Source organism: Sinocyclocheilus anshuiensis, unplaced genomic scaffold (genome assembly GCF_001515605.1).
Source record: "Sinocyclocheilus anshuiensis isolate Anshui unplaced genomic scaffold, SAMN03320099.WGS_v1.1 scaffold1115, whole genome shotgun sequence".
Taxonomy (NCBI): Eukaryota; Metazoa; Chordata; class Actinopteri; order Cypriniformes; family Cyprinidae; genus Sinocyclocheilus; species Sinocyclocheilus anshuiensis.
In genome coordinates, this window is record NW_015547735.1 from 403,704 (window position 1) to 421,403 (window position 17,700).

Below are 17,700 nucleotides of genomic sequence, written 5' to 3' on the forward strand. Positions count from 1 at the left end.
ATCACTCACTCACTCACTCACTCACTCACTCACTCACTCACTCACACACACACAAACACACAGACACACACACACACACACACACACACACACACACACACACACTCATTTTACATGGTAATGTCACACATTCTCAGTCTAAAAAACTTATCACAGTCAAATACATAAAGATTAATAAAAAGTAATGTATGCCAGACTCAAGTGACAAAGCTTGATGTGACCCTCATGGTATTTTATTTTATTTTATTTTATTTTATTTTATTTTATTTTAGTAATGTTCATCACATTCTTGATGAAAGTGCAAATTATGGTTTCGGAGTCAATTCTGATTAATATTTTTTGATATTCTGCAGCTCTGGCCATTATTCGTTATTCTTGTGGAGGTGAAATTGTTGTGAAACGTAAATCTAGGGAGACCTTTTGGATTTTTATTTTAGACACATTATTTCCCAGAGGTCTCAATCAAGAAATTGATTATGGTATGTTTTACTAATTCCTTTTTCTTTTCTTTTTTTCTTTTTTTTTCTCCTTAAACTTGTTTGGAAGCCACTCCCCTAATTGGCAGAGTGACAGACCTGTTGCTGATTACAAGAATGTTTAAAGTATTGTTTGGTACTGCTGTTCTTGATGTCTGATGAAGGCCTTGATAACGGCCGAAACGTCATTTTAATCAATACATTTTTCATCTCTTCAAGAGTGAGTGCTGCACCTTTTTCAATTGATATGGCTTTTTGATTTTTGGTTGCACCTCCTCTATCGTTGGTAGAGCACCTCCTCTCTTTTTCTTTTCTTTTTTTCTTTTTTTTTCTCCTTAAACTTGTTTGGAAGCCACTCCCCTAATTGGCAGAGTGACAGACCTGTTGCTGATTACAAGAATGTTTAAAGTATTGTTTGGTACTGCTGTTCTTGATGTCTGATGAAGGCCTTGATAACGGCCGAAACGTCATTTTAATCAATACATTTTTCATCTCTTCAAGAGTGAGTGCTGCACCTTTTTCAATTGATATGGCTTTTTGATTTTTGGTTGCACCTCCTCTCAGTAATTTTCGTTATTCTTGTGTTCTCATTCTGATCACATATTCCTGCACTGCAGTTTTATGTTTTACATATTTTCATATGGACTCTCAGTAAATGTTCTGGTGTATGTGACAGCTGTGATATTAGCGGTATTGATGCGGTGGTGAGTCTGACTGCAGCACACTGATGCCGCTGGCCATAAACCGCTTTTAGACACATTTCCTGCACAAGCACCACGATGCAAAAAGCAAACAAGCAATTAGGAGGCAAAGTGTGGCGTTTGGAGAGCAGTAATTTCAGCAGGTCGCGAGAGAGATTTACTCGGTATGCGTGTGTTGGCATGCAATGGCAGAATCATGCCAATCGCAAACAGCATCTCAATTAGAGCCTCGGGCGGCTCTAGCATCTATTTGACTCAACGTCAGGACCCTCCATTCCCACTGGACCCTTCAGCAGATCCTTCCCTTAAAGAGCTGAAGACTCTCACAGTGTGATTGAGACACCTGTTACACACAATTTAAAGGAGTAGTTCATCCAAACATGAAAATGTGCTCACCCTCAGTTCATCCGAGATGTAGTTGAGTTTGTTTCTTTGGAGAAATGCAGCATTGCATCAGTGTCTCAGCAATGGATGCTCTGCAGTGAATGGGTGCCGTCAGAATGAGAGTCTAAACAGCTGATAAAAACATCACAATAATCCACAAGTAATCCACAGCACTCCAGTCCATCAGTTAACATCTGGAGAAGACAAAAGCTGAAACAAATCCAGCATTAAGACGTTTTTAACTAAAATACGATCCATAATCCATAATGATTCCTACAGTTTGTCTTCTCAAGACATTAATTGCTGGACTAGAGTGGTGTAGATTGGTCAGCAAAAGATAGAATGTATATTTATGTAGCTATAAATATTTTCAAAGCGCTTTTTATTTAACTTCTTTTGGACTGAAGCAATGCAACACCTGCTGACTGCAATGATAGAGCTTGAAAGATCAAAGACAATTTTTAATATAACTCCGACTGGATTCGTCTGAAAGAAGAAAGTCATATACACCTAGGATGACTCGGGGGTGAGTAAAAACGCAGCCTAATTTTCATTTTTGGGTGAACTAACCCTTTAATACTTTAAAAAAATCAAGGATGCATTAAATTGATCAAAAGTGCCAGTAAAGACATTTGTAATGTTACAAAAGATTTATATTTCAAATAAATGCTGTTCTTTTGAACTTTCTGTTCATCTGTGAATCCTGAAAAATAAAATGCTTCATGGTTTCCACAAAAATTTTGTTTCTTGAGCAGCAAATCAGCATATTAGAATGATTTCTGAAGATCATGTGATGCTGAAGACTGGAGTAATGATGCTGAAAAGTTACACATTCACATAGAAAACGTCCCAGGTTACGTATGTAACCATGGTTCCCCGAGGGAACGAGACGCTGCGTCGGAAAACGCTAGGGGAATGCCTTCAGCGATACCAAGCTCTGAATCATATGTGTAATCAGTCGAATCGATGGGCGAGACGTCAGAGGCGGGTGACGTCATGACCAGGAAGCCAAGCTCTAGTAGGGATGCCGGAAGTATGGCCTTGTGACGCAGCTCGAGTTCCCGAAGGGGAACGTCCCAAGTTACGTATGTAACCATGGTTCCCCGAGGGAACGAGATGTCCGACGGAAAACGCTAGGGGAACGAGATGTCCACGCCGCCAGACTTGCAAATCCCTGCCTAGTGTGGAAGAGCACAGCTATGGCAAGAGAACAGAGGGGCCTGGAGTGGCTCGCAAATCTAGGTCATAGAACCTGACGAACATGAGGGGCGTAGACCATCCTGCAGCGTTGCAGATGTCCTGCATAGGAACTCCTGCCAGAAAGGCCTTGGAGGCCGCCACACTTCTTGTCGAGTGAGCCTTGACCCCCAATGGTGAGGGGAGATCAGAGGACTCATAGGCAACAGTAATGGCATTAACTATCCACCGGCTGAGGGTCTGCTTGGAAGCAGGATGACCTCTCTTAGGGGGACCATAGCACACAAGCAGTTGGTCCGCCTTTCTCCACAGGGCAGCTCTGTGGACGTATGCATCCAGTGCTCGCACTGGACACATACAATTAAGCCTCTGCTGGTCGGGCTCCCTAAAGGGAGGAGGATAAAAAGCGCAGATAATTGGTCCTCTGTAATGGAGAAAGCACACTTTTCTTGGCGTTCAACCCCAGCTCTCTCATGTGGACGAGAACGACATCTCGATGCCGAACCACCATCTGCTCCGATTGAGCTAGAATCAACCAATAGTCGATATAATTGAGTATGCGGATGCCCTGGCGTTGCAGTGGAGCCAGAGCAGCATCCACACACTTCATGAAAGTGCGGGGTGAGAGTGCAAGGCCGAAGGGAAGAACCCGATATTGGTAGGATTTTTGCCCCCGAAAGCCAACCTCAGGAACCTCCTGTGATGGGAAAGGATGGAGATAGGCCGAGCTCTAGGAGTGGAGGCCTCAGCATAACGACTCTCTAAAGCGAGAGGAGGCCTCTACACCCCACTCTAGCCTGCCTAGCGGAGCTCTGGCGAGCGGAGGCCTCAGAAACTCTCTGTAGCGAGAGGAGGCCTGACGACACTCGCAGAAAAATGTCCGCTCTTGGAGCGGAGGCCTCAGCATGACAACTCTCTAAAGCGAGAGGAGGCCTCTCGCAGCGCAACCCTCCATCCTTCTTTGGAACGATGAAGTACCGGCTGTAGAACCCGGACTCCCTGTCGAGAGGAGGGACCACCTCGATGGCCCCCTTCTTCAAGAGAGTATTGACTTCTTGTTCTAATACCAGAACCTGCTCTGGGCCCACTAATGTGAGAAAAACCCCTTTGAAAGGCGGCGGCGGAGCGCCGAATTGATTGCGATAGCCTCTTTATAAAGTTTGCAGGACCCAGCAAGATACATTTGGCAGTAGTTTCCACGCTGCTAAATAATCTACTAAGGGAACCAGTCTCTCGAGACTGGCCTCTGGTGTCTTTTTTCGCCCTTTTTTGCCTTTAGTTTAGACATCTTTTGCTGGAGCTTATATCTTGAATGTTTGTGCAACTTTGGACAGACAACAATAAATAAGACTCACAGAACATAGATCGTGACCGACACACACAGAGAGCTTTGCTGAATGACAGAAAGCTAGCGACGGCTGCACCTCATGTGATTTTAAAGCTTCCTGGTCATGACGTCACCCGCCTCTGACGTCTCGCCCATCGATTCGACTGATTACACATATGATTCAGAGCTTGGTATCGCTGAAGGCGTTCCCCTAGCGTTTTCCGACACAGCTCGAGTTCCCGAAGGGGAACAGCTATTTTAAATGTTAATAATATTTTTAAAAACTTTTTACAATATTTTTGGTCAAATAAATGCCGCCTTGTAACCCCACAGTTATCCATATCTTAATTTTATACAAATATATTGTGTATACATTGATTAGTAATAATTTCTATTATCCTGTTTGAATGGAATAGCCATTATTTCTATAATTCTGTTTGGAGTCAAAATGACATGATTCACCTTTAACTGCAAACCAGCAATATAGTATAAATTGATGCAGTGAAGCGTCAGAAACTGAGAGATCCCATATAAATGTGAATATATGAGGATGCTGAATCTGCTGAGGCTGCAGGAAAGAAACTCTGTGTTTTAATGGGGATGAAGTGACGAAGCGATGAACTTATTAAACTCCCACAGTCCCTTTCTCAACTCTTACGACGTGAGATTTTTCCCCTAACTTGAATCATTGTAACTGTGTGTTTTGAAGGCCTGTTTGTTTTCAAATTTTCTCTCAGCAGTTTGACAAGCACCTTTATATATTTCAGAAATACAAGCAGGGTTTGTTTTTTTGGCTTTCCTTCGGCTGGGTTTCCGGCAAAAGCTCGTCTTTGTTGAATCTTCTCACAGAGATCACAGCCGACTCGATTCATATTCACGACGACACCTCAGTTTGAAATGACTGTCAGATTAATCACAAAGCACCGACAGCGAGGATTTAGAGTCTGTCTGTCCTCTCCGGCTCCGGCTTTCACACAGAAACACAACGTTGTGTGTTAAATACTCAAACACTCGCTCACGTGGCTTCAGAGATCAAATGGAGCTATCCCTGTGTTTAATTACAGTACCATAGAACATTTTTATGTTTGTGGAGTTTAACATGTCTGTTTGAAAGAAGTCTCTTCTGCCCACCAGGGCTGCATTTATTTGTTCAAAAATACAGTAAAAATTTTAAAATATTATTACAAATTAAAACAGCTGTTTTCTATGTGAATATCTGTATTTCAGCATAATTTCTCCAGTCTTCAGTGTCACATGATCTTCACAAATCATTCTAATATGCTGATTTGCTGCTCAAGAAACATTTCTGATTATTATCAATGTTGAACACAGTTGTGCTGACCAATATTTTTGTGGAAACTGTGATACGTTTTATTTTTAAGAATTCACAGATGAATAGAAAGATCAAAAGAACAGCATTTATTTGAAATAGAAATCTTTTGTAACATTGTAAATGTCTTTACTGACACTTTTGATCAATTATATGTGTCCTTGATGAATAAAAGTATTAATTTCTTTCAAAAAATGTATCTTACTGACATTGTATAGACTGAAAAGCAATAGAAACATTTTTCAGTAATAAATTGCTAGTAAATTTGACAAACAATTACAAAGAAACAGAAAGTAACGCATTGAATTAAATGTAACATTTTAAAGTAGAAAACCTGAAATGGCATTATATACAGTATATATATAACCTTGCACAATCTGCTGTATATTTATGTGATGGTGTTAGTTGGTCTGATTTATAATATGCTGTTATATCCATTTCAGGAGCTGTAAACCTCATTCTGCAAAAACATAAGTATCATAAATCTGAATCTACAGCCACAATGTCAGTTTTTATTATTTGGCTCCAGGCTGAAACAGTCTGAAATATTGTGTATCAATTCACATTAAGATTATCTTATTGCCCCCATAAATGTTTGTCTTCTGTTTAGTGTTTTAAACCAAGATCAGTTATTGATTTTATAGAATAAGATACTCGATAGGTTGTGAATTGCAGTCAGTGTTTCAATGCTTTGTTTGTAAGGTCACTGAATTTAAACAGAGCCTATAAACAAATAGCCTGAGGTTAAATTTATGGCACTAATGAGTTGGGTGGCCCGAATCACACAGACTGACAAAAACAGATCCTCCCTCCCCATGTCCTGACTTTCCCAAGATCCCTTGACTGGGACACTCAATCCTCATCAGATCCTCCCCTTGGTTCTACAGGAACACGACGGTTAATCTCTGTCGCGATGGCAAAATAAAGTGAATGTCAGCGTGTGGTATCACCTTGTCATTCCGCAGAACACGTGGCATCTTAGCACGCTAGCTAAATTGACACTGGCATTGTCGAGATGAAATGGCGAGGAGCGGCTCCCAGGGGACTCGTGCTGGCATTTGTTTGACAAACGAGTGACTGTGACATAGTGCCACACAGCATCTTTACACAAACAGCTGTAGAAAGATGCGACTTCAACTGAAAATGTCACACGTGCTGAGGATCGAGTGCTGGCTGCATTTAAAAAACACTGGAAACAAATGGTTTCCAAGACATTCCATTAATACGTTTCTCACAAATCTCATCCGTGCTTGTGAAAGTTGTTGCTTTTGATTGCTAAATGAGTCGCAGATAGTTGAGAACACTTGTGACAAAAGAAAAAAGCATCTAAAGTGTAAACAGCAAGTTTAATGCACAGCATGATTCATTGTTTTCAAGGTCGGGTCGTTGCAGTTCAAGTCTCAGTGTTTATTGGTGCATCCGTGTTTATTTCAGACCTGCGTTCCAGATTTCTGCAGACTAACAAGCTTTGACTTGCAGAGTTTTGATGCTCAGGCTGATGGTACGTCTTGTGTGGGTGGTTTATAGTCACACGCTGTCTGGTCGTATAAAGCGATGTGCAAAATAGCAAGACACACAGGAGAATAGGGTACAAATTTTAACTAATAGATGTCTCGGTACTTTCCCTAGTTAAATAAACACTGTACAATAAGACAATTGTTTTGTATTACAGATTTTCTGAAATGTTATGTTTAAATACGCAAATGAGGCATTATCTAATGAAATATGCACTCATTTGCTTTAAATGTACAGAACAGATATATAAAAATTGGTTTAAAATTCTTGTTTGATTTTCTTGATATATTAGAGTTAAAGGTTTTTATTGAAGGGATTTTGGATTTCTCTTTTTATAATTCCATAAATCAGAAAATACCACAGGCAGACAGAAAAAAAGCATTTCAGCTATGTTTTAGAAGTAAAATGTTAAATATATATCAATTTAATGTTATATGAAGAAACCCCTCAGTAAAAATCTTCAGAATACAGAGAGGATTCAAACTCTAAAATGTGGTGCATGTAAGAGCTGCTGAAGTAGGTAAAAAACTTTCAAAAGTATGCATTGGAATTAAAATCTAGCCTATAGGCGCAAATAGATCAAGTGCAATAAACAAACACTTAAATGTGTGTTTTGGATTTTTTCTTTCCAATAGTTTGAACATTGGTTTAAAATTCTTGTTGACATATTAAAGGTTTTTCCAGAGGTGATTCTGCATTTCTCTTTTTATCACTCCATGAATTAGAAAATACTGTCAACAGAAAGAAAAAATACATTTTCACCATGTTTAATAAAATGTTAAATATATGTCAAACTAATGTTATATGAACAAACCCCTCAGTAAAAACCTTCAGAATATAGAGATGAATAAAACTCTAAAATTTGGTGCATGTAAGTGCTGCTGAAGTGGAGAAAAAACTTTTAAAGTTGATGTATTGTCATAGAAATCTATAGACGCAAGTAGTTAACGAGTCTTAAATAAACACTTGGATGTTTTCTTTCCACTACTCTGAAAGAAGACATGTTATGGTACCATAATTGACCAGTGCACAAAGAAAAACAATGATTTTTGCTATAGTGTCTTGTCTTGATCCGTGGTGTTTGTTCAGCAAAGTTGGGTAGAAGTCTGTTTCTAAAAGGCCATTTCAGCTGTATTGCGTGAAACGCCTTCATAGATCTAGATTATTCACATGCATCAGACATGCATCGCTGCTTCTACACTTGTTCATGCAACATTAACGTGCATATATGGTTCCATCAATGCTCCATTATGCTCTAATGGGTGTGTAATGTGTCAAATGGTATGATTAGAGATTGAAGTGATTTTTTTTCTCATGCAGATTCGATGGACCAAGACAGCAGGCAGCGTGTCGGACCGATTCCAGGACTCCAGCGTATTCAACGAAACCCTTCACATCGCAAAGATCCAGAGACATCAGGGCGGACGCTATTACTGCAAGGCTGAGAACGGACTGGGTTCACCGGCCATCAAGTCCATCAGGGTGGATGTCTACTGTGAGTTCTGCTCAGATGTTTCGTCTAAATGTCCTGCAGAGAAATGATAATGAGTCAGTAGTCATCATAAATGAATGTGGAGCAGTTCAGATAATTTGATAAGAAACATTTGAGTTCATATTAAAATCTCTAACTCTTGCTTTGGCAGATCTGAGTGATTATTAGGTCTTTTTTGTAGGAGAAACATTTGAGAAGAAGTTATTTGTCTCCATTCACTCTCATTGCAGTAAAGGAGAAACAGTTGATATTATAGAGATCTCACTGATGATTTCTCTTTTCTGTGAGTGGTTTCTTCGTGTGGATTGTTGGTGTTTCTGAATCACAGTCAGTGTGAATGACCCTTTTGACTTTGTGTTTTTTTATGTAGGCTGCGTGAACTCTATTTAATGGAAAGAAATAGACCAAATGCAAATAAAGGTTATTTTCTATGGAAGCCCATTTCCTCCACAGAATACAAAATAAATAAATTGCGACATTTCATCTCACAATTCTGATTTTTTTATTTTTTTTGCAATTCTCGCCAAAAGTCAGAATTGTGAGAAAAAAAAAATTAAGTGAATAAACTCAGAATTGCAAGACATAAAAAAAAAAAAATGAATTGCAAGAGTTTCTGAATGATCTCACAATTCTGACTTTTTTCCCTCAGAATTCTACATATCGCAATTCTGTTTTTGGTTTCTGCCACAGAATAAAAACTTTGAAAAAAAGTATTTGCGACTTTTTATCTCACAATTCTGACTTCTTTTTTTTTTTTTTTTTTGCAATTCTAAGTTTATACTGTATGTCACATTTCAGACTTTTCTTCTCAGAATTGCGAGTTTATATCTTGCAGTTCTAAGTTTATATATTGTAATTCTGAGTTTCTTGCAAAACTAATTTTATATCTCACAATTACAATAAAAAAAAGTTCTGAATTGTGAGATATAAACTAAGAATTGCAAAAAAAAAAGAAAAAAAAGTCAGAACCGTGAGATGGTCACAATTAACTTTTTTTAACAAACAAGTTTCTATGCTTTCCTGCTACAAAAAATGGCATTACATTTACATTTAGTCATTTTGCAGACGCTTTTATCCAAAGCAACTTACAATTGGGGAATACATAAAGCGATTCATCTTAAAGAGGCAAACAGACGGGAAGTGCTTGTAATACCAAGTTTCAGGCATTTGTTCAAATAAGTACAAGCTAGAAAGGGAAGGAATAAATAAAGAGAAAGACATTTTTTTATTAAATTTAGGATGAACTAGTCATTAGATCTGAATAGTTCTTCAGTTCCAAATTGTGGAAGTTTAAGGACGTATGAAGTTTAAGGACTATATGATTTTGTTCTGTTTTTATGATTGTTGACTGTACATTGTGATTACCGTGAGACCTTGTGTAGAAGCCAAGACAGACTATGTATATGTAGTGACCTTTTATGTCAGACTTAATGTTGTCCATCTCATTTAAGATTTTGGCAATGACTGACAGCAGTTGAAGCTGAAATTTCAAAAGAGAGAATTGCATTGTTTTTATCATTAAAGATTATAGAGAGCAGACATTTAAACATTATTTGGACAAAGAGAGGAGGATTAGAACCAAAACTAACACCAGATTTAAACCTGTGTTTCCCAAAACCTGTGTCTAACCACTATGCCACGGCTCTGACAGTATGTGCAGCTCTTTTAGGAATAGTTCATATATATGTAATATTTTTATATAGAAACCTTGGAGACAAAATCTCAAGAATATCATATTTTCTGGTCCTGCTCATATTTCACCCAAAATCAGGAGAAAATTACATGCAACCCCTCAAATTCTTATCACTGTAATCCAAACAAAATAATTACTTAAACTGTGAAGTGTTTATACATCATGCTAGTACTTGTTGTACTAAAAATAAATTATACTGTTAAAAAATATGTTTTTGTATTATTTTTGAATGAGATTCTAATGAGAATCACTGTTGAGAATAATTACAATCACAAAAACAATATAATAATTACTTGTACTAAAAATAAAGTCTGCTGATATATATACCTGTATATATACCTGTAAGTATTATTTAAATGAGAATCAATGATGAGAATAATGAGAGTCATTAAAACAATTAAAAGTAATATGACCAGTTACAAATTACATTAATGAGAGTTTGGGCAGAAATGTGTTGAATTGTCATGAAAATAATGTTGCATTGAAATAAAATGTAAACGATCCTGCAATGGCTTCATTTACTTTATGCAAAACATAATTTCAACGTTTTCTCTTTTGATTTTGGGGTGAATATGATTCTGGCATGTTAATGAGGGTCAAACGAGCATCCCAGCATCTCTCCAGAACATCATCCCGAACCCAACAGAACCTCATCCAGTATTCAGAATCGTAGAGGAGCATTTGATCAGCTCTGTGTTTCTGTAACGCTGGCGGTTTGTCTTCAGCCGCCGCTGGATCAGTTTCACACATCCAGGTAGAAGCAGGAGAGTTGTGGAGGTGTGGAAGATTGTGTTTCAGCTGTGAACTGGAGGAGAGAGAAGAGACGAGAGCATTTCCACGAGCTGTTTGATAGAGCGGCCAAAACTCTCAGCCTCTCTTGACACGAGCTTCAGATCTGAGACCTGAACCACATCCAGATCCGCAGCAGTAGAGTGACTGCTCAGGGTGGAGGAGGACAGCATGATCATAACTGTAAATACTCATTTATTTAGCTGTAAATTCACAGAACACACTACTGTTTAACATTCTGGAATAATTAAGTTTTTTTTAAGATTTATGAAAGTCTCTTCTGCTCACCAAGTTGGCATTTATTTGATAAAAATACTGTAAAAATTGTGAAATATTATTAGAATTTTATTAGAATAAGTGTTTTCTATGTGAATGTTAAAATGTAATTTATTACTGTGATCAAAGCTGAATTTTCAGCATCATTACTGAATTGACTGAACACCAGTTTTCAGTAACTGTAACAGATTCCAGTTACATTTATTTTGTAATTAAATTACGTAACGCTGTTACATGTAACTAGTTACTCCCCAATGGTCAGAAATTCAACGGGATTAAGAAAACAGTCATTGCACAGCTGTGTAAATGCTGTTTTTAATAATCTGAGATGTAAAGTGAACGTCACTGGTTCCTCGGTTGCTGTTGCCTCTCCGCATGTTTTTCATTAGCTGGAGAATTCCTCTGGAGAAATGCTAAAGTCATCCCCGCGGGCCGAGCGTAATTGATGGTTCGCTGCCAGCGCCGCTGTTTTTAGCTCACAGTAGTAGCCTTGATTGTTATTTAGCATTGAAATTGCTGCCTCTAAAAAACCTTCAGTGCTGAAACATGAAAAATGGTGTTGCACGGCCCGTCTCTGCGGATGGACAGTTCCATTAAAGCAGACGTTTACTGAAGAGAAACGCCTGGAATTAAAGAGAGCGACAACCAACACAAACCACTCCTAGAGAGTTTTAAACTTTGCTTTATACTTTATTTCTCACATTTGAGTTTATTATTATTATTATTATTAATATTTGTTTATTCATTGTTATAACAATTTATTAATTCTTATTATATATTACAGATAATATATTATTATAAAATTATTATATACTTATAATTAGTATACGTATATATATATATATATATTATATGCTAATTTCTTTCACTATTAATACATCATTATAAATAATAATAATTCAGGTATTAAAATAATTTATATATATTCATATATTCACATGAAGAGTTTATTTGTAAAAACATAACTCCATTTTTTGTAATTTTCAAAAATCATTTTTTTTATTGTTATGTTTTTATTTGTGTTTTATTGTGTTAGTAAGCTGTATTTTTTGTTATTTTTTAACCTAATCAAAATTACCCAACTGCAGTTTGGTTTAGATTAATTGGAATGCACAATGATTTTAGAAAATTAGGAGTTACCTGTTTTTGCAAATGAACTCTTCATATATATATATATAGAGAGAGAGAGAGAGAGAGAGAGAGAGAGAGAATTATTAAAATCATTTCTCTCTCACTGTATTCATATTCACAATCTGTTTATCTGGTTATTAATCAGTGTCGCTCATTTGCATTAGATTTAATTACTTTAAAATTTACCAAATTATTCTATTCCTTCAAAATCATTATTTATTAAGTGTAATATATAAAATATTATAATAGTTTCTTTCACTATATTTATACTGTATGTGAGTCTGCTTCTTTGGTTATTTGCATTTGATTTAATCACTTCAAAATATTTACATTCCTTAAATTATAATAATTTATTAATTATTGTTATGTTATATAAATATTATAATTCTCTCTCTTTCACCATATTGATAATGTGCTCTTGGTTAGAAATTAACATTATGATTATTTATGTATTATAATAATGTGTTAATTATTACATTTAAAACAATTATTATATAGTTATTACATATTATTTATCTTTCATCACCACTACAACTTTCACTGTTGCTCATTTGCATTTAATTAATCACTTTAAAATATTTCTTATCCCTTTTTATATCAGAACATTTCTTGATTTAAAATTGTTTGGATTTTGAAATCTATTTGTTTGTGTTCAAGAGTCTTGCAGACAACATTTTTCTTGCATTTTACATCTACATACTTTCATGCATCATCCCTATTGAAATCAGTGCATTTAAAACATTTGAATATTTAAAAGCTATGATAATTTCTCATTAACACATAATTAATTGTCATTTGATCCCTTTTGGGGTTAATTATAATGATGTGAAAAACCCTCTTTCATTATTTTTGCATCAAAATTGACTTAAATGTCTCCCTGTTATATTGAATGTATGATGAATTTAATATTTATGTCATGTTTATATCATATGTGACTCTGGAGCACAAAAGCAGTGTTAAGTCGCTGGGGTATATTTGTAGCAATAGCCAACAATACATTGTATGGGTCAAAATTATACAGTTTTCTTTTATGCCAAAAATCATTAGGATATTAAGTAAAGATCATGTTCCATGAAGATATTTAGTAAATCTCCTACCGTAAATATATCAAAATTTAATTTTTGATTAGTAATATGCATTGCTAAGAACTTCATTTGAACAACTTTAAAGATGATTTTCTCAATATTTAGATTTTTTTGCACCCTCAGATTCCAGATTTTCAAATAGTTGTATCTCGGCCAAATATTGTCATATCCTAACAAACCATACATCAATGGAAATATTATTTATCTATATTTCACAAAATTGACCCTTATGACTGGTTTTGTGCACCAGGGTCACATATTATATATCATAAAGAACTTACAGAAATTACAGCTGTGCTGCATCTCAACTCTTCTCTTTTTGTATCATCTCTTCTTCTATCATCTTTTCTCATATCTTCTCTTTTTTTACCTCCCTTCTTGTTTTTCTCATCTCATATCTTGTTGTATCTTCTCTTCTCACATCTTCTCATCTCCTCTTGTTTTCCCATTCTCATTACTTTTTCATCTTGTCTCTTTTTGTGTATTTTCTCATCATACCTGCTTGTATCTTCTCTTTTATTCTCCTTCATCTCTTCTAGTTTTTCTCATCTCATATCTTCTCTACTTGTATCTTCTTGTTTTTCTCATCTCATATCTTGTTTTTTTTTTCATATCTTCTCATCTCTTCTCTTTCATCTCATCTTGTCTCTTCTCATCTCGTCACTTTTTTACATCTTCTCATCTCATATCTTCGCTTCTCGTATCTTCTTCACTTCTCACATCTTCTCGTCTCATATCTTAGTCTCGTCTCAGAATAGAGCATGCTTATTATAAGTTGGTAAAGTGTGTAGAAGTTTTATAGATGTTTGGGGCATAAATGAGGTTTTATGTACAGTATGTGAAGATGGTGATTTGTTGAGCACTTTAAAAAAATTATGTATTTTTCTTTTTTTTCTTTTTTGTTTTACAGTTTAATTATGTAGTTTGTATTTTTTAAAGTTTTTTTCTGTGATTAAAAAATGCTGTCAAATTCACATTCTCACATCTTCTCGTCTCATATCTTCTCATCTCGGCCAAAATGAGTTGAAAAATATCGCCATTTCGGATATCGGAAAAAATCAAATATTGTGCATCCCTAATATATATATATATATATATATATATATATATATATATATATATATTTCTCATAGTAAATATATATATAATATATAAAAAACATTTTTTTTTCTTTGCAAAAGGAAAGTCAGTCAAGGTTTTGTGCACCTAGAACTGTTTTGTACCATATATATATATATATATATATATATATTTATTTATTTATTTATTTATTTATTTAATTTTTTTATTTAATTTTTTTTAAATATGAAAGCTGCTGTTCTCCACTAAATACAAATAAAATAAAATAAATGTTAACTGATTTCTTTTTTTTTAGCTAGTTGACAAGGCAAGATTTCTCATTTTTATTTAGTTTAATTTGATGTACTATAATAACTACAACTAAAACTGAAATAAAATTAATAAAGCTATCTATACACATTAAATGCATATATTATACACATTAAAATGAAAGCAAAATATAAAAACAAAAATTCAAAATATTAATAAAAACTATACTGATAATAAAATAACACTGATTAAAGCTAATATACACACACACAAAATACATTAAAATATACAATATTATTGATATTTTTTAATTCAGTTAAGTTGCAGGGCTGTGTTATTATATTATGGCATGTTGTAATGGCCTATTCATCTTTACATTTTCATAAATGATGTTGAAGTAACAAACAAAAAATTTCACATCAGTTTCTGCCTTTATATGAAAGCATCCGCAGACAAACAATTTGTGCAGTTCTCCAATAACAGCAGAAGAACAGCTGTGTGTTTTCTAGCTTTCCTGAGCTCCGTTTTCAGTAGCGGATGTCTTGCTTCGCTCATCTGTGAGTTTGCTCCGGTTTTCTGCTGGTCTGAGTTCGGCCAGTGGCTCGTTCTCCGCAGAGATGAATTGTCGGGCTGATGAAGCTCGGCAGACGCCGCTGTCTCTGAGAGAGCAGAGGAAGAGATTCATTACTCCTCTGACTTCCCCACTGGCTCTCATTAGTTCTTCATCTGCAGGAGAAAGAGTCTGAGCTCCCGATCGAAGAAGTCGCTCGCTGCGAATCGGGGTCGAAATTAAAGGGATAGTTCCCCAAAAATGAAAATGTGCTCTTCATTTACATCCCAGATGTAGATGAGTTTTCAGTCGAACAGTAAAGAAGTTTTTAGCTTGGTGATTCATAAAATGCAAGTCAGCGGCTGTTTGTCACATGAGAGTAAAAAAAAACAACATATCAGAGACACAAAATGAATCCCCGTGGCTCCTGACGATATATTGAGGTCTTATGAAGTGAAGCGATTGGTCTGTGCAAGAAACTAATTATTATTTACAACATTATTATCTGTAATCCAGAGCCTCAGGCAAACGGTGAAATCTGATTATTTTCCGCAAACTGGTTCTTTTGGACAGTTCGTTTCAAACTGATTCAAATAACGGACCCACTAGTTCTTTTACGTAATCACACAATGATGTAAAGTATATGTACTAAAACATATTAATATTAAAAACGTTTTTAGGGTTTCTCATGATTTGTGTAAAAAGGTAAGCTGAAGTTCATTCACTTTACATGCTTTAGACATTTCACACATCATTTAATAATGTAATTTAATAATAGTATCATTTCGTGATCATTTTAGCCATGCGATCGTGCGACTGCGAGTTCTCTCCTCATAATATACAACAAACTGCAGACTAAATATGTAAGTAAGAGATTTATTTTACATTGTAGACACCATCAGTGATTATAACGGGAGTTTTTGCGGAAGTGAACTCACATTAGACTGAATGTATGGTGGCTGATGGATGCGGGTCCGGCACTTCTCATAATTGTTTTAATTGTTTTCTAAACAAAACGTTTAATATGGTAGGGGTGTGCAATATTGACAAAAAATATATCTCAATATTTTCTGGGATTTTATCAGTACCGATAATTAGACGATATTTTGCTGTGTGTGTTATTGTGCTGATATCTTAAGGATTAACGTGGACAGCTGACTTCTAAAGTTTTTGATATTCTTCATTCTGTGTGGTGATCCGTTCACAGCAGTGATAGAAATACATTTTTTCCAATACGTTTAAATTGATTTTTTTTTTTTACTTTTATGGGCATTTTTACCTTTATAAAGTGTGCATCATCTTTTGAGTCAAATTCTTAAATTGAATCAGTCAATTAGAATAATAAGCCGTTTGGGCTGTTACCAGTCCAAAATCAGTATTGACAAAATTAATCTTTGCAATGCAGAGGAAACACAGAAGCTGCATTAGAAGGGGCATTTAGATGCATTTACACACTGTTTAATGCAGGACATTAATGCATTTAACCTGCAGTTACAAATGCATTAATACTGTTTTGATATGTTAAACATAAAACGTTGAATACTGATACTGAAAAAAAATGAAAGGATACTTTAAATGTGAAATTAAAACCGCCAGCAGCTGGCAGCAAGTCACTGTTAATAAGTGAGTCATTGCGACTGAACCAAATCATTTAAAGATTGATTCATTCAGGAACAAAACAGCGTCATGTTGTTCAGAGACACAAATTGGAGTTATATTTGTTGGCGAAATAGAGCAAAAACAGTCAATTTTATGTCTAAAAGTAAGTGTCGTGATATTAAATTCTTGTTTATTGAACTGCTGTATAAAAATCAATATCACATTTGCAATCATGCTGCTTTCTGGTGGAAAAAAAACGTCAGTCTTCGCGTGATACTGATTAACTATATGAAATGATATAAATATATACATTTATGCCCCCATATCTTGACATTTGTGATCATTCTAAATGCATTTTAAAGGGGTCATATGATGCTGTTAAAAAGAACATTATTTTGTGTATTTGGTGTAATGAAATGTGTTTATGCGGTTTAAAGTAAAAAAAACATTATTTTCCACATACTGTACATTATTGTTTCTCCTCTATGCCCCGCCTTTTTGAAACGCGTCGATTTTTACAAAGCTCATCGGTCTGAAAAGCGAGGTGTGCTCTGATTGGCCAGCTATCCAGTGCGTTGTGATTGGCCGAATACCTCAAGCGTGAGACGGAAATGTTACGCCCCTCACCATACTGTGATGCCCTGTCCGGCCGGAGCGACGAGACAAAAACATGAAAACCCATTACAAACGAGGCATTTGTTGCATCCAGTGGGGACATAATTACTGATTATAATGACTTATACTGTCTTTTTACGCGTTGCGTTGCATTGCATCGCGCCGCGTAAACATAAAACTCTGTCTGCATTTGTGATCAGAGAAATGACAA

At 35.7% G+C, this 17,700-nt stretch overlaps 1 protein-coding gene across 1 annotated transcript in view; it reads left to right on the plus strand.

The window, feature by feature from the left end:
* The window catches only part of LOC107704381 (MAM domain-containing glycosylphosphatidylinositol anchor protein 2-like), a 197,750-nt gene that overhangs the window by 57,985 nt on the left and 122,065 nt on the right, over nucleotides 1-17,700 (plus strand). Inside the window, exon 3 of the mRNA XM_016507297.1 lies at nucleotides 8,251-8,425. Within this exon, the coding sequence (XP_016362783.1) occupies nucleotides 8,251-8,425 (175 nt within the window). The remainder of the gene's footprint in view (nucleotides 1-8,250; nucleotides 8,426-17,700) is intronic.